General features: G+C 38.7%; 2 protein-coding genes and 1 pseudogene across 3 annotated transcripts; 2 read left to right on the top strand and 1 right to left on the bottom strand.

Annotated features, from left to right (window-relative positions):
- The first annotated feature begins 112 nt into the window (after positions 1-112).
- On the top strand, positions 113-3,382 carry LOC145632675 (putative disease resistance protein RGA1). Its single transcript, XM_081685022.1, has one exon. The coding sequence runs from the start codon at positions 113-115 to the stop codon at positions 3,380-3,382; it is 3,270 nt and encodes a 1,089-aa protein (XP_081541148.1).
- Positions 3,383-3,948: 566 nt separating this feature from the next.
- Positions 3,949-9,094, bottom strand: LOC145632674 (uncharacterized). The gene is made up of 3 exons (XM_081685021.1): positions 7,705-9,094; positions 5,632-6,687; positions 3,949-4,082 (listed from the first exon to the last, which is right to left on the bottom strand). Exons 1-3 carry the CDS (start codon positions 9,092-9,094, stop codon positions 3,949-3,951), a joined length of 2,580 nt encoding a protein of 859 aa, XP_081541147.1.
- A 2-nt stretch (positions 9,095-9,096) lies between these two features.
- Positions 9,097-11,255, top strand: LOC145632673 (membrane protein PB1A10.07c-like; annotated as a pseudogene). The gene is made up of 3 exons (XR_014112585.1): positions 9,097-9,120; positions 10,206-10,446; positions 10,662-11,255. The product of XR_014112585.1 is annotated as a membrane protein PB1A10.07c-like (transcript).
- Positions 11,256-23,009: the final 11,754 nt, after the last annotated feature.

Raw genomic sequence — 23,009 nt, 5'->3', positions numbered from 1 at the left:
TATTAATATGACATAGAATTCATATTTCTCACCAACCATAAAGAATACCCCATAACATACTTATTAGCTGTATCCTTTCCCTGCTTTGTCTTCTTGAAAAGTTTGCTGTAAAATGGACGTTGCTACTGCACTCACTGCTGCTCAGACGTTGTTTGCGACATTGCAGTGTGCAGAAGTGCGAAAGCTATGCTCCATCTGTAATTATGAATATGAACTTCAGAAGCTGCTCGATACTGTCAAAATCATCAAGAACTGCCTCCTGGATGCCGACTCCAAGTCTCAGGAGCTCACAAAAGAAGGGAAAAACCGGGTCGAGAACCTCAAGGATGCTGTCTATGAGGCTGATGATCTGTTGGATGAATTCAACACCATTGCTCACCAGTTGAAAAGAATGCCTGGTGGTAAGATTTTCAAGAAGGTACGTCGCTTCTTTTCTTCTAGTAACCAACTGGTATTTGCTGTTAATATGTCAAAAGACATTAAGAAGCTTAGGGAGAAATTAGATAGCTTGGCCAAAAACCATAGTGATTTTGGGTTTAGTGAGCTGTATAAGCCTGTCAAGAGTAGAGAGGAAACCTGTTCTTATGTTTATGAACAGAGTATTATTGGGAGAGATGCAGATAAGGAGGCCATTGTGGATTTGTTGTTAAAAGATGACTCGGAGAATATTTCTTTTGTGACTATTGTGGGGATTGGGGGATTAGGAAAAACTGCTCTTGCCCAACTTGTGTACAATGATCTTCGGATCAAAGAGGCATTTCAAAAACTGTATTGGGTTTGTGTGTCGGAAAATTTTAGCATGAAAGATATCCTAGGTAAAATGCATAGCGAGTTGGAGATAAATAAATTCGAGGATCTATATTTAAAAATTCGAGAACAGATAGAAGGGGAAAGGTACTTACTTGTTTTGGATGATGTATGGTCTGAGAACAGTAAAGAATGGGATGTGTTGAAAGACTTCTTGATTTTAGGTAAGAAGGGAAGTAGGATCTTGATAACTAGCCGCTCCAAAAAGGTGGCTGGAGCTATTGGAAGTTATCCAATACATGAGTTAGAAGGTCTCTCAAAAGAAGATTCTTGGGAATTGTTCAAGAAAATATCTCTTGGACATAGGGAAGACGAAGCGGTCACTAGCCTAGTTAGAATCGGCAAAGATATTGTGATAAAATGTGCCAATGTTCCTCTTTCCATAAGGGTGGTTGCTAGTTTGTTGCGCGGTCAAGATATAACCGTTTGGCAGTCATATAGAAGAATTGATTTTGCTAAAATGCGTGAAGATGAAGATGACTTGATGCCAACTTTGATGTTTAGCTATTACCATCTTGATCCCGCCCTAAAAAGTTGTTTTAGCTTTTGCTCAGTCTTCCCTCAGGATTACTGCATAGATAAACAAGAGTTGATTAGTTTATGGTCAGCACATGGCTATCTTGTTCCGAGTGGAACAGATAATAGCATGGAAGATGTAGGGGAAAGATATTTTTTAATTCTATTGCATAGATGTTTTTTCCAAGATATTGAGCGTAATTACTCTGGTGGAGTTAAGTCAGTCAAAATGCATGATCTTATACATGACCTTGCCCGAAAGATAGCTGGGAAGGAGTCCTTGACATGGACTGCTTCTAGTACTCATGAAGCTGAAGGGAAAGTTCGTCATTTGTTTGTTGGTGCGAGTAACGAGTATTTGGCTAGCTGGTTAACTTCAAGTAAAACATTGCGTACCTTTTTGAAGAATGGGTGTATTCAGATGAGTGATGTGGAAACAATTATTTCAAAGGGTAGTTGTTTAAGGGTATTATATTTGCAGTCTATATTGAATATTAGGAAGTTACCAGACACACTAGGTAGATTATTACACTTGAGGTACCTTGATCTGTCAAATAATTATAAGCTGGAGATGCTCCCTAAATCGATCACCAAGCTTCACAATTTACAAACTTTAATATTGCTTAGATGTAACAATCTAAAGGAGTTGCCGGAGGACACAAGCAAACTGGTAAATCTTAGGGTGCTAGATATATATGGATGTTCGAGTTTGAATCATATGCCAGCAGGGATGGGTAAATTAACGTGTCTTCACACACTAGAAATGTTTGTATTGGGTAGGGAAGATGATGAACTCAATCAAGATAAAATTGGCAAGTCCATAGATTTGAAAGCTCTTATCAACAACCTCAGAGGTACTCTCTATGTTGGAGATCATGGGAGCTCATACAATAACATGCTACTTTTCGATTGTTTTGATGTCCATATAAAGTCTATAGAGTTAGATTGTAAGCTTCGTTCTCATCACAAAGAAGGTCAAACGTCATTGTTAGAGAGCTTGTTCTACAATCACCAAATTTACGAGACGAGGGTGAAGAAGTATGCTGGCACCGTATTGCCAAGTTTGGCGTCAGGGCTTGTAAGTATCAAATTGGTAGGATGTAATGAGTTGCAATATCTCCAATCATCTCTGAGTCAACTTTGTCATCTCAAATATCTTGAACTTGACCATTTGAATAAACTTGAGTACATAGAGAGCAATGCACCATCTTCGTCAGCACAATTATTCTTCCCATCTCTTGAGGAGTTAATATTGAATAAAATGCCAAACTTAAAGGGGTGGTGGAGAGATATAAGATGGACGGAGAAGGAAAGTGTATTCATTCCGTCATTTCCTCAGCTCCATAAATTGACTATTTACTTTTGTGAACGATTGAAATACTTTCCTCCCTGCCCACATGTAAAAGAACTAAATCTTTTTCTAGTCGATGAAGAACTGACATTTTGTTTCAGAGATCAACGCGTTCCATTCTCTTTGGAAAGGTTACATATTGATGAAGCACGCATTTTCAATTCCCTACCTAGGGAGTTTATCAGAAGTGCGGTTTGTATCAGATTGTCGACTATAGAGTTAGGAACAATTAGGGAGGGAATACAGAGCTGCTCCTCTTCTCTTCGAGATCTTCAAATTAGTTATTGCAGGGGAATGGAGAATCTGGGAATAGAGCATCTCACCAACCTGAAATCCCTCACATTAGAAAGTAATTTAGAAGGGATACCATGGGAATCTCTTCACTCCCTTTCTTCCTTGGAAATAGCTGATCAAAAGGTAGTTATACTGCCAAAGGGGATTCAGTACTTGACTTCCCTCCAATCCCTCATTTTGCATGACTGCTGTAACTTGGAGGAGCTTGGGGAATGCATCAACTACCTTACATCTCTGCAACTTCTTCAACTTTACTGGTGCCGCAAACTAAAATCGTTGCCAGAAGCAATGCGACGCCTGTCCCTCACTACCCTTAAAATAAGACTTAGCCCTCAGCTCAAGGGTAGATGCCGGAAATCAGACGGGGAAGACTGGCCCAATATATGCCATATCCCGAATCTGGATATTTCTTGACGTCTATCGTCATCAACAAGGAGTCAAGGTAAAATAACTCGTTATATCTTTTTAATTTATTTAGTTATTTAAGATGTGCAAATACGGATTTATTTAATTTGAACAAAAATTTTTTTTTCCTCTTAAAATTAGCTACATTCTTTGTAACTTATGTTAATCAATAAAATTACTTGTATGTTGGAGACAAAGTATTGGAATAAAGATATTTCCATTAACCATTCTTCCAAAAAAAAAAAAACAAATAATAAATAAATAGCATACATTTTATTGAGCTCTTTGACCAGAGCTAACATTAATATATTATTGATAAATAAAGGAAATTTTGTCAAAAACCTCATTTAAAAGCATGTTTTTGTCAAAAACCTCCTTTTAATTTATTTTTTTTATTGTAAAATCATACCTTAATCAAATTTTTTTTTACAAAATCATACCTTTAGACGGAAAACAGGGATCGTTTTCAGGCGTTGACCACCCACGTGTTCAACGGAAAACCACCCAAACCCACCAATCCACCACCACCACCTCCTACCAGCGTCTAGGGTTTCTTGTCCCCCCCGCCGGCGACGCTATCCCAGCCCCAGAACCCCGTCGACGACCCTCACTCTCCTTCCTCTTCCCACTGCAACCAGAACCCTCCTAACACGGTGGCTATCTCCGCGCAACCACATCACCACCACCTGCTCCTCTGCACCACCTATCTCTGCGCAAGCACAACAACATCAATCCCCAGAAGCCTCCATTTCCACCGCTGCAACACCGCACCAATTGCAACCCCAATCCACACCAATTAAGCCCCAAAATCCCTAGCAGCCTTCATCTCCATCGCCTAGGGTATTGTCGCCGCGAAGGGAGTGGTTGGACAGGTGGGGGTAGGCGAGTTGCGAGGGTCTGGTTGGCTCGAATTGGTGGCGATTGGAGGTGGTGCGTGCGGTAGTTGGTTCTGCGGCTGTTGTTGGTGTCGATTGATGGGGTTGTTGGTGTTTGCGTGGGTGTTGTGGGGGTGGGCGTGGTGGTTGGTCTTTGGTGGTGGGTTAATTTTGGTGGTGGTTTTCCGTTAAACATGTTGGTGGTCAACGCTTGAAAACAGGGTCAAAACCCGTTTTCCGTCATAAGGTATGATTTTGTAAAAAAAAAATTGATTAAGGTATGATTTGACAAAAAAAAAAAAAATTATAAGGAGGTTTTTCACAAAAAAAATGTTTTTAAAAGGAGGTTTTTGTAAGATAATGAAGTTGTGTGATTCTCCTCAGAGATTGCATTCTCATTGCCAGATTATATAGGTCCAATATTACAACCTAATTATGAGAGAATACATAAAGCTACTCAATAATAATTACAAGAATACAAAGGGATGAAGGAATATTAAGCATATTCACTAACACACCCCCGCAGTCATAGCGGGAGGAGGCCGAACGCATAGACTGTTTCTGAAATCCAAGAAGAGCTGTCGAGGTAAACCCTTTGTGAAAATGTCCGCGTATTGGTACGAAGAGGGGACGTGAAGCACACGAACCTGACCCGAGGCAACCTTCTCACGAACAAAAAGGATGTCCAATTCGATGTGCTTTGTTCGTTGATGTTGGACGGGATTGCTAGACAAGTACACAGCCGAGATATTATCACAGTAGACAAGGGTAGCCCGTTTAAGTGGGCAGTGAAGTTCGAGCAGCAAGTTGCGAAGCCAACAAGTTTCCGCAACAACATTAGCGACGACACGGTATTCAGCTCGGCACTGGACTTAGACAAGGTAGCTTGCCGCTTCGCTGACCAAGAAACAATGTTATCGCCAAGGTAGACGCAATAGCCTGAAGTCGACCGCCTAGTATCCGGACAACCGCCCCAATCGGCATCCGTATACGAGACAAGGCTGCTAGGAGCAGACCGGTAGAGGTGCAGTCCATGGTCGGTAGTCCCTTTGATGTACCTAATGATGCGTTAGAGGGCATTGAAATGAGGCTCACGAGGGTCATGCATGAACAAACAAATTTGCTGAACGACATATGCGATATCCGGACGTGTGAAGGTGAGGTATTGCAATGCACCTGCAAGACTACGGTACAGAGAAGAATCAGCGACCGGTTTGCCAACAAGAGCACTCAATTTGGACTTGGAATCAACTGGGGTGGAAACCGGTTTGCAATTCCCCATATTGGCACGAGTAATAATCTCCTCCGCATACTTTTATTGACTGATAAACATAACACTAGGAGACCTCGTCACGGAAATTCCCAAAAAATAATGGAGCTTACCGAGATCCGACATATCAAATTCAGATTTAAGGAGCCCAATAATCTCTGACTTTAGAGCCTCCGAAGATGTGGTAAGCACAATGTCATCAACATACAAGAGTAGGTAAGCAACATTCGGGCCATGACGGAAGATGAATAGTGAATTATCACTTTTGCTACATACAAACCCAATCCGAAGGTGATAATTAGCAAATCTTTGGTACCATGCCCTCGGAGCCTGTTTCAGTCCATACAAAGATTTTCGAAGCCGGCATACATAATGAGGAAACCGAGGGTCCACAAAACCCGGCGGTTGATGCATGAAGACAGTTTCTTTGAGATCCCCATGAAGAAACGCATTTTTGACATCAAGCTGATGAATAGGCCAATTTCTCCCCATAGCAATGCTTAAAACTATACGAATAGTCGCCGGTTTTACCACCGGACTAAAAGTTTCATCACAATCAACTCCAACCTGTTGAGACTTGCCATTTACAACAAGTCTCGCCTTGTGTCTCTCCAAGTCACCATTTTCCCTGTATTTGTGCTTAAATAGCCACATGCATCGAATAATGTTCACCCCCTCCGGTCTTGGAACAAGTTCCCAAGTTTGCTGTTTTACAAGAGCATTAAATTCCTCATTCATGGCGGCATTCCAATTCGGATCAAGTTTGGCTAATTTGGGATGTTTAGGAATAGAGGAAATAGCTTGAGCCGAGCAATTATACTTCAGATTAGGCTTAAAAATCCCATTCTTAGCACGAGTAGACATAGAATGTGTTTGAATAGGAATTGGGTTTGTTTGAGGAGTTTGGACAACATTTGTGGGAATTGATCCAAATTGGATGATAGGAGAATTGGGGGAAGTAGGCGAACTGGGCTGTTGGGGTGTGGCCTGCTGGGCCGAGCCGCGGCCCAACTGATTGGAGTGTGAGGGCGAATTTTGTGGGGAAGTAGGTGGGGTTTGTTGTGGTGAATCTGGGCCGGCAGTGGTGGGCTGACCTGCTGGGCCAAGGTGAGCATGGATTAGAAGAGGTGCTGAAATGGGAGGAATTTGGGATTCTAAAAATCCGTAATCTGATTCACGAAACTTGGAGAGGTTAGAGAAGGGGAAAATGTCCTCTACAAAGGTGACATGTCGTGAAATGGTGATTTTGTTAGATGATAAATCATAGCATAGATAACCTCGATGGTTGGAAGGGAACCCCAAAAAAACACATGGTTTTGAGCGAGGAGCTAGTTTATGAGGAGCGGTGGCACTCAAGTTTGGGTAGCAAAGACATCCAAAAATACGAAGATGGTCGTATGTTGGCAATCTACGATATAAAACTTCGGTTGGTGTTTTGTTTTGGATGGTCTTTGAAGGTAGAATATTAAGAATATAAGCAACCATATGGATTGCATAAACCCAAAAAGAAGGTGGAAGAGAAGCATGAAAGAGAATTGTGCGGGACATATTGTTGATAGTGCGGATTATTCTTTCGGCTTTTCCATTTTAGGAAGAAGTGTTAGGGCAAGAAAGTCGAAAGACCATGCCATTTTTCGCACAAAAGGTAAGAAAGGGAGAATTATCGAATTCCCGACCATTGTCACTTTGGAAGGTTTTAATTTCCCTTTCAAATTGTGTTTTCACAAAAGTACGGAAATTCAAGAAAATGTCATAGACTTGGGATTTGAATTTTAGAGGAAAAATCCAAAGAAAATGAGAGTAGTCATCAAGGAACACCAAATAATATTTATGACCCAATTTGCTAGTAATAGGGGAAGTCCATAAGTCCGCATGAATTATATCAAAAGGGGAAAACGTTACAGAAGTAGACGACTTGAAGGGGAGTCGTACATGTTTTCCTAGAGGACAAGAATAGAAAAAAGGAGTACTAGAATGCTTATTACAATTTATAAAATTGTTTTTCCTAAGATAATCAAAAACTGGTGCGCCGGGATGGCCAAGTCTATGATGCCAAGTTGAAGGAGATATTGCAGCTAAAGAGAGTTGAGTATTGGAAGCGAAAGTAGTGGATAGAGGATAGAGGTCCCCCACACTATTGCATCTCGCTAGAATTCTCCCCGAATGAAGGTCCTTCACAAAAAAACCAAGAGGGTCAAATTCAACAGAAACAGAATTATCACAAGTGAATTTTCTCACAGAAATAAGGTTTTTAATGATGCTAGGAACATATAGGACATTGTTGAGATGGAAAGAGGAGTTAGGTGGGGGAGTAGTGGTGGATCCATAGCCATGAATTGGAATGCGGTTGCCATTACCGACCAAAATATATTGAGGAATGCTCAAATTATACAATTTAGAAAAATTACCCGAATCACGAGTCATATGAGAAGTGGCCCCCGTGTCCATGTACCATCCGTTGTCGGGAGTTTGGAAGCTCATGGAGCTATAGGCTTGACCAAATTCAGTGGGAGTCATGAGAGGACCATATCCGGATTGACTTGGGCTAGCAAAGTAGGCTTGATTCTGATTTGGTCTTGGGCCTAAAATAGATGGTTGGGGCTGCCCTCTAAATTGCTGCATTGGGCTTGTAGGGAATGGGCAAGGGGGGGAGGCCCACTGGCCAGGTTGGGTTTGCTGCCAAATGGGCTGCCCTCCCCATTGAGGAGCCTGTTGGGCCCCAAATTGTGGGTCGTTGGACTGCTGCTGTTGTGAGGGGTTCGAATTACGCCCCCTTCCACGCCCCTTCCCATTCTTGATTTGTCCTCTGCCACGACCCCTCCCCCCACGTCCTGCCCCACCACGGTGGTTATCGGACTGCTGCTGTGGAGGTGGCGGCGGTGCACTGGCGGCAGGTGGTGGTTGTTGAGCAATGAGGGCTTGTTGACCATGCTCATCTTGCTTTGACTTTCGTGTTTCCTCTAGCAAGAACATAGAACGAGCCTTGCTAAAGCTTGGGGTTGGTTCGGTTTGGGAAATAAGAGCGGCAACCGTGTCATACTCCCCTTTTGGTAAACCAGAGATCATTTGGAGAACCATCTTTCTATCGGAGACCGGGTTGTCGACGTTGCTTAATTGATCGGCAAGAAGCTTGATCTCTTTGCAATAATCTGCCATATTAGCAAAATTCTCAAGTCGAGTGTTGTTGAATTTCTCCTCCAAATACACGGCCCTAGTGTGCTTGTTGTCATGGAAAACCTCTTCAAGACTATTCCATAATTCAAGAGCGGTTGCACCTTGCTTCATGATGGTGTGAACAAGGTCTTTGGAGATAGTACTGTAAATCCAACCTTTCACAATGGCATCTAACCTTGTCCATGTCGCATCATCAATATCCGTTGGCCGAGAAACGGAGGCATCAATATGGTCAAGAACGTTGTACGCACAGGCTTGGATATGGAAGAGCTCAACCCATGTGGCGTATTGCCCTTCTTCTTGATCAAGGGTGATGCTAATTAGATTTTTGATGTTGTTGACGGCATAGGCGGGTTGGAAGGTGTTAGGGGGAGGTGGAGGAGTTGCATCATCGCCGGCCATCAATGACGGAAGGAGAGATGATGGCTGTTAGAATGCTACGGTAGGCTAAGGGTCGAGAAAGGGATGAAGAGTCACCCGTAGGCAACTGATACCATGTAAGATAATGAAGTTGTGTGATTCTCCTCAGAGATTGCATTCTCATTGCCAGATTATATAGGTCCAATATTACAACCTAATTATGAGAGAATACATAAAGCTACTCAATAATAATTACAAGAATACAAAGGGATGAAGGAATATTAAGCATATTCACTAACAGTTTTTGACAAAATTTCCATAAATAAAAGAATTTTAATAATAAAAATCTATTGCATAATTAAAATCTCAATTCCCCATAACTCATTCAAAATATTTTTTTGCATGATTTAGGTGATGGGTGGTCTTCAAGCCTGACTGATATGTTGTTGGTATGGGTCGCAATAGATGCTCGGAAAGGGAAGATAATCTGATGTTTAGAGGTACTTAAATATATAGCTCATCATCAACCAAATTTGAATTTTACCACAAAATTAAACCAAGTAAGGAAACTGAGAATTCTGAGTCTAAAAAAGATAACACTAAGTTTCTGATTAGATCTATTATTATATATGTACATGCATCTCGCTATTATTATGTTCACGTGCATCATTTGTATCACCATTGGAACTAACCAGTCTGCAAATCATAATCAAAAGGACATAGAACCTTTGTCTTGGTCATGAAAACTGAAGAGCTTCACTGCTTGCATTACACCTCTTAGAAATCCCTAATCCTTGTAGATTTATTTCTCCGTATTGCCCAGTTTGCTTGTACCCTTGTGGAACCAATTTCTTTTGAATTGTGGTCTTACCCCATAGGAACTTCCCATGGTAAGATGTGCAAAAGTATTGCAAAATTCGACTTCATATGAGCATAATTGACCTTAGTTAGGTTTGTACAATTGTATGCTCTCCCTCTCTCTATGGACAGTGGATGTCAATTCGGCTATGATCTCTGCTCGATTGGCCTTAGTAGCTTGATGCCAAGATTAGGATTTATGCATAATGAGAGAATGTTGCTTTATCTATATAGGATAATTTTTGTGTGGAAAGACAATGCTGATTTAGCTATTGATGTGTTAAATTGTGAACAGGTCATTGGAAACCTCTTGCTGACCTCAGTAATTTCTGTCTACTGTGCTTATGTATGTTACACTGGTCTTTAAAGTGAACCTCGTGATTACATTTGCAATGGCCTACATAACAAATCCAAAGCTGTTTCCACAAGCACCCTTGTCCTTGGATTGATCACAACCGTGCTCTCAGTCTTGTACTCAGCTGTTCGTGCTGGCTCATCAAAGGCATTTCTATCACCCCCCTCATCTCCAAGAGCAGGTATAAATACCCAAATGTATTCACAGAAATTCAATGCTTTATGTACGCATGATTAGATCTTGCAGGCTTGTAAGGATTTCTCAATTCTACAGTCACCTGGTCTTCTATGTTCTCTCATTGCTGTCTTACCCTTCTGCCGACTAGAGTAAAATTTAACTGAATTCTGACACGTTTCTTGACTATTCACCAATTCTTGAATTTGGTGTCCATTGCAGGTGCTACTACCCCTCTTCTGACCTCAGACGACCCAGAAGCTGGCGACAAAAAGGATTCGGAATCCCGTCCTGTCAGTTATTCATACACTTTCTTTCATCTGATATTTGCCCTCGCTAGCATGTACTCTGCCATGCTGCTCTCGGGATGGACCAGTTCGTCTGACAGCGCAGATCTAATTGATGTTGGTTGGGCTTCTGTCTGGGTGAAAATTTGCACAGAATGGGTGACTGCAGGACTTTACATTTGGTCTCTTTTGGCGCCTATACTGATGCCAGATCGCGAATTCTTTAGTTAATTTGTGAGAATTATGTTCTTTAATTCTTATATAGCTCACCATGCCTATCAATAGCTCGATTCTCAAACTTTCATGCCAATGACTGTTTGACGTTTGGAGCTTGAGATAGGTAAGAAAGCATGTACAGTGTTTAGGTAAGGCTTGTGTAATTATGCCCTCTCTTAGACTTCATGTGTCAAAATTATCCAGTAGAGCAAATCTTAGATCTCGAATAACGATATTTGTATATAAATCTAGTGTGTAAGGAATGTGGTTTGCTACAAGGAATGACATTTTCTTTCCTGGGAGATTGTTAAAATTTTGCAAGACATTTTTATGGTTTGGTTCTTTAAATTTGAATGAAATGAAATTATTTAGACAATTTATATATTGACAATGACAAGTTTGGGTTGCCAGGTGACAGACGTATGGAATGAATGAAATTTGGTTTAATCTGTATAAAAGTTGTATTCGCGTATCAGGAATCAAAATGTTCATACCATATGTACTAACTGTGGCTTATTTTTTTTTTTTTTTATGGTTTTCCTTACGTCTTAAAAGATTCCTAACACAATCCACCAACATGGTCAAGAATCACACAATAATTGTTATTTATTATGGTGATGGATAACGAGACACATAAAAAAACATTGTAAGATGGACAAGTTCAACACTTCAACATCAACAGAATGATTAGAGCTTTATTTATTATTTATTTTCCATGATAGTGACAAGATGAAGATGTTACTAAATAAGCAAATTAAACGAAAAATACTTATCTCAATGTTGTGTAGGTCAAATGGACAATTGCCGCGTCGTGGTAAACCACTGACCTAAAAAACGATTCCGCGCTACCCCGGTGCAGTAGACATCGAGCGGTCGCCCTCCAGGATAAGCACGGCGCCGGAATTTGTGTGCACTCACAAACCCGACAGGAACCAGAATACTTGCCCAAAAACCGAAGGGATAAATTTAAAGAGGGTAAAAGATAGCTGATTTTTCTGTGTCTTATGGAACCCAAAGAAGCTTGAATATATATATGTAGAGAAGACAACGGCCAACCTTAATAAGTGGAGTATTAAGTGTCATTGACCAACTAATGAAATGAGTAATCAAGGAGGCAACGGCTAGGCATTTATAATCGACTGTGAATGAGCGTAACCCCCGAATTATCAATGACATTCTCAACGACTTAATTCAAACGAATAGACCATCAATATTGTAATAGATACAATATTCCAATAACAATAAACCGTCAATAATAATGGGTATTAAGAGATATATCCATAACCCACTTACCGCTTCTCAAACAAGTAGTACAAAACTACTCCAATGAATAAACGACATAAAGCTTTGATAAATTATCAAAGTGGGACTACCTCTTTTATTTCCTCTCACCTTTCTTTGTATTTCACTCAAGAACTTCCAACAATCCCCCACAGGTTCGAAGATGTGAAAGAAAGAAAGAAAGAAAGAAAATTGGTTTTGGGCAAAACAAAACAATTGCATAAGTGTCAATGTCTCGCGACTTGAATTAACACATAGTGGACATCAAGCTATGATCCCTCACCTACCAAGTGACCTTCGTCTTGAACTTAATAGGGAGTTAGGAACCCGTCACTTTGAGCCACACAATTGAGCATGTATAATATTCTGAAATTCCGCGAATAAAGGTGACGCATTATACTGGCCATACGTCCAGCCTGGATGCTCATAGGTGCTCTAGAGTATAAGCCCACGAAATACTCATAGGAAGCGGCCACACTTCCACACCTAAGTAGGTGAACTCCATCAAGTGTGAGCTACAACACACCTCCAAAAATATGGATATGGGTTCATTAAGAGTCGTATGCTCAACCTCATTCTCATTTGTAGCTAAGCACAAACAAACATCTAGAGATGGAAAAATAAAATAAAAATGTGCTTCCGAATTATGACATAATGTTCCCCTTTGAACTCATGGTGAGTAGGAGTTCACTATTTCACAATTCATACCACGGGCTTTAGCCCCATCTCTTCCGATGTTTCCAAAACTAGTTTTTTTTTTTCCATAGGCCTTTAGATAACGGATCCGTAACATTTTTAGACTTTATGTAGTCTAGTGATATCACCCCATTCGACAAAATTATCTTTGACATCAACTATTATAGGCATGGTTCAATCAAAAGTAACCTCAACTTGCAAATCATAACAAATTCCCCTATAATGGGATATTTGCAAGCACATTTGCTCATAAGAGCCCTGCACTCTTGACCATCTTGCCTCATAACCTGTCAATTCAAGAGAAATAAATTAGATTATTCCAAAACAAACATAACAAAACAAGATTGCTTTGCACAATTTCCAAAACATAGTTTCACCACTTAGTGGTGCAAACATAACCGCTTGAGTTTGAACTCATTGTCGAACTTCAAGACCTCATGGAAACTTGCAATAGTGCAAACTCTTATCTTTTGTACTTTTCAAGTACCTATGCAACCTCCTCAAAACTATCCGATGGTCATTGCTCGAGTTAAGAGTATACTTGCTTAATCTACTTACATAAAAAGCAATATCAGATTAAGCATAGTTCCCAAGAAACATAAGACTACCAAATGGACACTAATTTCTCCTATATGATCAATAAGATAAAAAACTTTATATTATAGCAATGACTCATCCATCACAAGTTTAGCCTTAAAGACTTCCAACGATAACTCAGTGAATTAGCAACACAATCCATAGAAGAGATATTAAGCATCACAATCCCAGGAAAAAGACTGTAAAAATCTATACATAGTTAGACATAATCTAACTAATATTCAATGACTTCTTCCACAGAAACAATCATTCATGATATTTCACTGCTTTAAAGTAAATACTCTAAAGACATAGAGATACCAAAACAAACTTGTAAGGAAAACTCAATCATAAACCATCTTTAGCTCAATTAACCACTTTTAGGCTTTGCATTAAACAATAGAAAATTTTAACATTAATGCCTCTCATTCCTACTAGAGTCAAGTAATCCAGCTTGGATATCCAACCACTTGAACCATAGTAATAATACACATATATGCTCAAAGACAATTTATTCAATAAAGAATCAATTAGGATATGCAATTTATCAAGCAAAAACTAAGCAAGACTTTGAGTCCAACACTGATTCTTTATTACTTCCCCCACATTGGACAACAAAGTCTGATTCAAAACCCTTACCAATGCACCCACATTCTTAATGAATGAAATATTTGGATATAAAAACCCCCACATGAAAGGACAAGGTTCAAATACCAAAATAGAGCATAAACAAATATATGGTTGGGAAAAATTCACAACTATGTCATAACACTGGGTATAATAACATATAAGGTGGACAAGAGCAGAGATCTTTGAAACATTGAATTAATCAAGGATAATAATTCAACAATACCTCAAAATATTAACTCCCAAGCCACCATATAAAATTCAAGGCATTTACAAATTACTCATGCTTTATTCATAAAGAATTATAACACAATAAAGAGTCATAGGCGGTAACAATAAACCATCATAAAATATTAGAAAATCGTAGTCAATTCCCAAAATACTTTACTCGAAAATTCTCCAAAGAGAAAGCCATACAATCTCCTTAAGTAAAATTATCACATAATTTCCCTTCACAAAACTCAACAAGTTTGAGAATTATAAGTTTCACACAAACATGTTAAACCGAGGATAAAGTAATGAGATCAATTGAGTTATGAATAAAGCTTCTCAATACGAGTATTTCATATCATGGATTCAAGCAATTGACATATATAGTACATCTCAACTCTATACTCAACACATACATGAATCATGATAAAAGTAGTACTCGGAGTACATACATGCACCTCAAAAAAAAAAATTAAAACATTGCTCAAAAGCATCCTACTGAATAATAAGTTACTCCACAAAATGTAGAACCAACAAATTAACGGCAACTGATTATGTGCCATATATTGTCATACTTATAAAATATCGACATTATAACTTTTACTTTCTATTAATCATTCAACAAATATTTAATTGACAAATTCAACATTCAACGTACTTTGTCAACACCCACAAAAGCATATATTTGTTAAGATGATTACTAGGAATTAAACCAGATGATAAACATAATAACACGAGACTTGGTTTAGAATGAACCTCCCTTGAATCAAATCAAGTAACATGAGTAAGACCTCTATGAGATACCCAATCGTCCTCATTATAAATATGAGCTTCAAGATGCCATCGTAACTTCAATTGACTGCTCTCGAAATTCCGTGGACAACAATATAATTGAAAAATCCCAATATCAATGACTTCCTGACCAACAAAAATGTACTAACAACTTTGGCCTCCTCAATAGTTTGGTCAGCAAGAATGGCATGGGAATCATATAAGTACCATGCATGAATCACATGATAATCGTTAACTATTTAACTTTGTGTATCCCAAATAAAAACTAATAATGCAGACCCTTCAGGTTCTAACACATCAACTGTAAGCACACCACAATTATCACAAACCAATTAAAGATTAACCCAAAAACATAATCTAAATAGATGTTACAAATACTTACAGAATATGAAAGCACTACTAAGCCTCAATTAGTCACAGTATACATGCCATAAGTCATTAGTAAAATAAATTTAGTACTAGACATATAGATCATTAGTATTGCTCATGTAAAGAAGCCCAGCAATAAACCAAACAAAATTTCCATTAAGAAAAGTGGAGAATTGATAACAAAATATAAAGGTCCAATTACTAAATAACATAAGGTATACTCATATACCTCGTAGTATACTCTCACATGCTCATGAGTAACCAAGTGGACATATAAAATAAGTCAATAACCAACATATTTGCCATTATATTAATCATTGCAAATAAAATTAACATTCATATATAACATGGACATAAAGCAATATACTCTACAAGCTTTAGCATTACCCACTAATTATAAATTATAAATCAAAGTATAGAACAAATACTCTATAAACACATGATAACTAATAACAAGAAGATGGTTCTTATTTCAATACAACTCATCTCGTCACATACGCAACAAATGTACAAAATATGGTCCAAGTAAAACCAAAACCTTATATGATAATTTAAATGATTCAACAAATAAGGAATAACCGAAAAATTCTTTCAGATTAGTCAACTGCGAAATCTAGACCAAACTTTCCATTATACATTATTCACATTATAGCCCTTCTCATAGTAACGGACAACCATCAATTTAATAAATTCTATTCCATGAAATTATTCATCATAGAATTAGTACACAAGTACACAACACAAAATTGATCCAAATAAAACCGCATCCTAACTAACATGTGAAAGCTCATAATTCTTAAAACAAAGAATTTGCAATTTCGACATATAAGCAATCATATATTTGGAATCAATACATCGTCTTTTAGATTGTTAGTAAATAAGCAAATTAAACGAAAAATACTTATCTCAATGTTGTGTAGATCAAATGGACAATTGCCGCGTCGTGGTAAACCACTGACCTAAAAAACGATTCCGCGCTACCCCGGTGCAGTAGATATCGAGCGGTCGCCCTCCAGGATAAGCACGGCGCCGGAATTTGTGTGCACTCACAAACCCGATAGGAACCAGAATACTTGCCCAAAAACCGAAGGGATAAATTTAAAGAGGGTAAAAGATAGCTGATTTTTGCGTGTCTTATGGAACCCAAAGAAGCTTGAATATATATATGTAGAGAAGACAACGGCCAACCTTAATAAGTGGAGTATTAAGTGTCATTGACCAACTAATGAAATGAGTAATCAAGGAGGCAACGACTAGGCATTTATAATCGACTATGAATGAGCGTAACCCCCGAATTATCAATGACATTCTCAACGACTTAATTCAAACGAATAGACCATGAATATTGTAATAGATACAATATTCCAATAACAATAAACCGTCAATAATAATGGGTATTAAGAGATATATCCATAACCCACTTACCGCTTCTCAAACAAGTAGTACAAAACTACTCCAATGAATAAACGACATAAAGCTTTGATAAATTATCAAAGTGGGACTACCTCTTTTATTTCCTCTCACCTTTCTTTGTATTTCACTCAAGAACTTCCAACAGAAGATTTATAGTTATAATGTACTACTATGTATGATTTTGGTGAAAATTCGATTCCAAACCACCAACCTGTTAATCCAAACTTGTCATTGTCAATATGAGGGGTTGACTCGTATCATCAAGGAGATTGAAGGGTTTAACAACACGAGAAACTCCCCTGTTATGTCCTTGATTAACATTCAGGTGAATATAATAACACGTAGCAATCGTTGTTATAGAGTGAGTGATAATGCCAGGGTTCTCTTGGATGACAAAGAAGTCAGCTAGGATCGCCTATTGTGGCCTCTTTACTGGCTTTGTTGTTCTCTCCTTGATTCTTTCACAAGTTGCTGCTCCCTTGTTGCAAATTTTCCCTTGTATGTTTTTCCCGTCTTATCTACTTTAATCTTAATTGTTCATAAGCTTGTGAATATTTTTGTGATATATGGGATTCATTCATTAGTTTTTTTGGGTTTAAATCCTTAGCTTTTTTTGTCTGTTCAACTTTCTTTCGAGGAGGAAGTAGCTTATGGAAGATCAATCGAATATGTTCATAATGATTGCAACTGTGCCTGAGTAAACGCTGTTGGAATTTTTGTTACTCCCTCTGTCCCTTGTCGCAATAATCCACTATAAGGATAGTCATGCAATGTGTTAGCTCTCTTCTCATTATATTCTTTTTGGTAGCTATTGCTTTGATCATCTAGTGAGTCCAAATGAGCGGCGACTTGGAATGTTTGTTACTTTGATGTTCCTAAGCTAGGATTTCAATCTTTTCCCGGAGTACAAGGATTTAATGTAATCATGTAGTATGCATTCTCCTGATGTTTTAGTCCATTTCGGCCATCCAACAATGTTATCGTATGAGGGATGAGTTCTTTCATCACTCCTCTCTGAACTCCCAGCATCGGACAGCAAAAGTGAATAAAACAGTTAGTGAGATGCTTGAGTTTCTTCTATGATGACAAACGTTTTCATTATCTAACATTGTTAACTTGATTTGACCTTGAAGGGATACATAATGCTGATCACACGTCGTTACTTTGACTTTCGTTTTCGAAACTTGCGTTTCTCCAAACTCAGTCAAAGTGGGGGCTTCTGTAGACACCCATTTGTGTCTCCCCAAAACCAAACCCGGTGATGAGTACCTTTCACGTCGAATCATAATCGAATGAAACGAAAGTGTGGAAAGGTCTAGTGTTGCGAAAAGTTTTATTTCTTTTCTTTTCTCCCTGTTTTGGAAAACTTTATTTTAAGAAAACAGCTAATCCAGTTTTGTTGGTCCATGATATGGGTCCAATAGTGGTGTAGTTGGATAGGGCTTGCAAAGACCTTTCCAACGATATATTATAAGCCCAATTCCGATGAATATTGAGGAAGTTATGGCCAATTTACTAAACTGGGCCCGGTTTGAGCTTTATGTACGGCCCAATGATCTAGGGGAGGGCCTAATATGATTTATCATTCCTAATGCAATTAGGAATGGTTTTAGTCTTCTAGAATCTTCTAGAAGGTTCTTTTCATTCCCAATTCAATTAGCATTGATAAGTTGACTTTGTTGACTTTTCAGAGTTTTAATCAAGATCAAATAGCATTTTCGAGGAAATTATATTATTTTATCTTCCAGTACGGGAATTTTATCAGATTTTCGAAAACGCGTTGAAATCCAGTTTGGCGTCCAACCCCAGGCCTTGGCGCCTGGAACCAGGCTTGGCGCCGGGCGCTAGCCATTGGTGCCTGGCGCCAGCTAGCCAGGGTTGGCGCCAATCCTGTTTTGCGATCGCCAGACTCTGTTTTGTTAAATTATCTTTTTTGGCTGATTTTCTCTATAAATATCGTATCAAAAACTCCGTTTTCATTCACCAATTCACCAATTCACGAATTCTCTCATTCTCAAGTATTCTTTAGCATTCAATTCTTTCTTGCTTTTTCATACAAAATTCCGCATTCACAAGATCTAGAAACACCTAGCCATATTCGAAGTTGCCTTCGCCCTAGACGTGAAAGGTTTAATTTCTGAGGGTTTGGTCCCAAATCTCTCTTTCAATTATTTAATTTAATTGTTTGATTTATTATTTTCCTTGAAGTTACTAACGTGTGTATTTTGTTATTAGAAAGAGGTACGAAGCATCAAAGTAAGTACTTTAATTGATTAATTGATATTATGATGTAGAAATCATGTTTACATTGTTATTATGATATTCCTAGTATCATGTCTAGGGTAATTTTAATATTAAATATGATTGCTATGATGTCTTTTGTTCGATCTCTTCCTAATATTTATTCATGTTAGTATCATGTTAGGGTTAAAGATTTGATTTTTATTGCTTAGTGACATGCTAGGGTTTGTTATTAATCTTGTTAGTATCATGCCTAGGATCTTGCTATTTTTATTATGCTTTAATATTAACATGAACATGATTATGATTATAATTGTTATAATTTATGATGATTGTGAATATTATTGTTATTATTATTTTGATGATGATTATTTTATTTATAATTATTATTCATGATATTATGATTATTGTTGCTTGATATATATTATTTTATATTTATTGCTTGATCACACCTTTTATGCATGTTAAAGGGAATTGGTACTTGTAATCACGCTTAATAAGATACTAATAATCTTGTTAGGGTTAATTTGATTATAATTCAAGTGATCGCCAATAATAGATTTATTTGTGCATTAATATTCAACCAACATAGATAAACAGGCTTAGGGTTAATCCTATTGATTGTATGTTAGTCAGAAAGCGCACATGAATACGATCAGAATAAAGTAGAGGCCTATTATTAGGGCAGGTTCAATCTCTTTTAGGTTGAATTTGTACCTTCATCCCCGAACCCTTATTTGGTTCTAGACCTTATGGAGTTGACGATCTCTTGGATCGTTAAGGGGTGTAACCTTCATCCTATGAACGGTTTACAAGTTCCTTAAAAACTTGTTGGCGACTCTTTTGCTCTATCTTCTTCCCTTTTGGACGCCACCGTACTTTAGTGTATGATCACAGTGGGGTTCAAGCTAGTGGATTTTAAAGGCTTGAAATTATTCCCTACAGTTTTTTGGCGACTCCACTGGGGAGGGTTTCTATTTTAATTCCTGAATTTGTTTCGGCAATGATTTAGAATGAGTGGATGAGACTCGAAAAGTTCTAAGTATTTCATGTGCGTAATTTTGATTAACATTATTGTCATATGCATAAAAAGGTTCTCATTGGAAAGACCATCCATAATGAGTAAAAAACATAGGATTTTACACGTAGGAAATTTGAGAAATATCTTTCACAACTAGGACCGAAATAACATCGCGCGAAACTGGAAGATTTTATCGAGCACAGAAAGCTGCTGAGGCATGTGGGAAGTAGCGTCAGGGGCCAGAGCTTGGCGCCAGACTTTTGGCCGTAGCGCCAGACGCCAGCATTGGCGCCAGGCGCTACAGTTAAAATCTGGCGCCAGTCTCTGTTTGCTGGCGCCAATTTCCCCCAATACCGAGCCAGAAATATGCGTTCTAATTTCGACCGGTTTTTCGTATTGTTTGCTCGATCCTACTTCCTGATTGAATTTTTTCTCACTTTTCTGAAACCCATATGTGTTCTACATATGGACATAACCCTCTGGGAATTCATGCTCCATCTACCCGATTGAACGCTCCGTGCAACAAAGGGTACATCCGAGATGTTGAATTCACCAAACCATGGAAGCGAGTTTTTTTCTAAAACTCGCGGTGTCCCATCCACTCGCGCCAACCCTTCACGGTTAGGCTTCCGCGCGGTGCATCCGGACAATTAACCATGGACCCTCTATTGACTAAACCATATCCCGAACTTTAGAGAACTAGAGCCATGGTTAGGTTGCGAACGCATTGCATCATATTGTGCCTACTTGACTAATTGTGCATTATTTGTTGTGCATATATATTCTATGTTTCCCTTAATCGTTTGTTGATTTGTGTTGAGAATAAGTAAATTAATGACTTAAAGAACTTTGCCTAATTAATTAATTAATTTGAGTCAATAAAGTCTTTTAGTTTTCAATCGGAATTGACCTAGTACGACTTTAGGCATACCCCAGCTGACTAATAATACCGAAAATAGTCCCAGACCGAAGTTCCACTATTGGCGCCAAAGTCTGAGCTGTAGCGCCACACTATGGTGTGTAGCGCCAGACGTTAACTAAATTGTCTGGCGCCAACCACCACAGTGTGACGCCAGTTCTGTCGCTTGGCCGACAGTTTGGATTATTTGTCGAGTCGTCACCTAAAGTCTAATTAACCAGTTTACTAATTAATTCGGTTAATTTTCGCTGTCAATAACACCTTGTCAAGTCATTAATCGAGTCTTAGTCACATAGTCTAGCCACATGGTCATGACACGAGTCTTAATATATCACCTACACTCACTAGTCTTAGCACACACGTTGAGTACATCACCATGGCCATGTCTTAGGTCCATGCATGAGTCGGTCTTTTCCGTCATTTGAGTTGGGGGGTACATTCTATTCCTAATTCTTCATATCCCTCCATCTAAATCTTCTTTCGCATTCTTCCATCTTTCTTCACTTCCTCCATCCATTGCATGTTGAATAAAGTTTGAGTCAAATAATTAACAATAAGTATCCCCAAATTCCTTTTCCACAGTACTTGGTCGAGGAGAGAAGGGCGATTAATCAAGGACAACACCTTTGTTCAAGTCTTACTTTTTGATAAACCGATTCGTCAAAAGAGAAAGGCTAAGAAGATAATGGCAATTCAAGAGGAAGTTAATGAACTTAGGAGTCAATTGACTAACGTGACTGAGACACTGAAACTTCTCGCACTTAGGGTCGATGATCCCGTGAAGCAACAACAAATGAACCTCATGCAAGAGAGTCTAAGCAAGCTATCTAGTGACTATAAATTTCAGGGCATGAGTTCACAAGGGGTCTCGCTGGACAAGGAACTTCTTCCGCATAAGTTCAACGCCACTGACATCCCTAAATTCAAGGCAACATATAACCCTTACTTCCATCTAAGAGCTTTTGAAACTATAATGAGCATTAAGGGTATCGATAAGAAGGTTTTCCCCTCTCTGTTCCCACTATCTCTTGAAACCGTTTGCCAACAATGGTTCTTCTCCCTTGACAAGGAGAAAACCTCTACCTGGGAATCGATAGTGAACGCTTTCGTTGATAGGTACAAGTGCAATATCCAAGTTGAAACCGACCATAGACAACTTGAGATGCTAAGACAAAAAGAGAATGAAGGCTTTACTTCTTTCTTTAATAAATGGAGGGAAACTTCCGCTAAGATGATTGAGGTCCCCACCGAAAAGGAGTCTGTGAGGATGTTTATCAAGAATCTCCAAGAAAAGTATTCAAAGCACTTAAAATATCAACACAACTTGAATACTTTCAAGGCCGTTTATGACATCGAAATTGAAATCGAAGACGACCTCGCAAAGCAAAAAACTACTAACAATAGTAACCACGGTGGCTGGAAAGGAAACAAGAGCGACAATCCTTCTTCTTCCGAAAACGCCCACTCTAGTAATAATGTTAGTACCTTTGACCATAATGATGTCTTAGCCATGGACAATCAAGGATCTAAAAGGAAACCCAGGCGAGAGTTCACATCCATCGGAATGACCTACGATGCTGCTTTCGATCGTCTCTATGATAGAGGATTAATCAAACCTATTGGCCCTACCGAGGACCCAACACCAGAAAATCGATCTTCGAGATGGAATCCAAATTCCTATTGCAAGTACCATCGAGGAAACGGTCATACCACTGATGAATGCTACAGGTTTCAAAATCTCATTCAAGACCTCATAGAAGCAAACAAGGTCCCATTGCCTCTAGCTAGCGAGAAGACTGGGTGATGATGAAGTGAATGACACAAGACAAGAGGCGAGCTTCAACGACAAGATCTCATGGCCTCTTTTTCTATTCTTTTTCATCTTTTCTTTCCCCAATAAGTCTAGCATAAGCACCTTTTCC

Source organism: Chenopodium album, chromosome 5, assembly GCF_948465745.1.
Source record: "Chenopodium album chromosome 5, dcCheAlbu1.1, whole genome shotgun sequence".
Lineage (NCBI taxonomy): Eukaryota > Viridiplantae > Streptophyta > Magnoliopsida > Caryophyllales > Amaranthaceae > Chenopodium > Chenopodium album.
The sequence above is the reverse complement of the archived record's forward strand: the minus strand, read 5'-3'. Positions and strand labels throughout refer to the sequence as shown.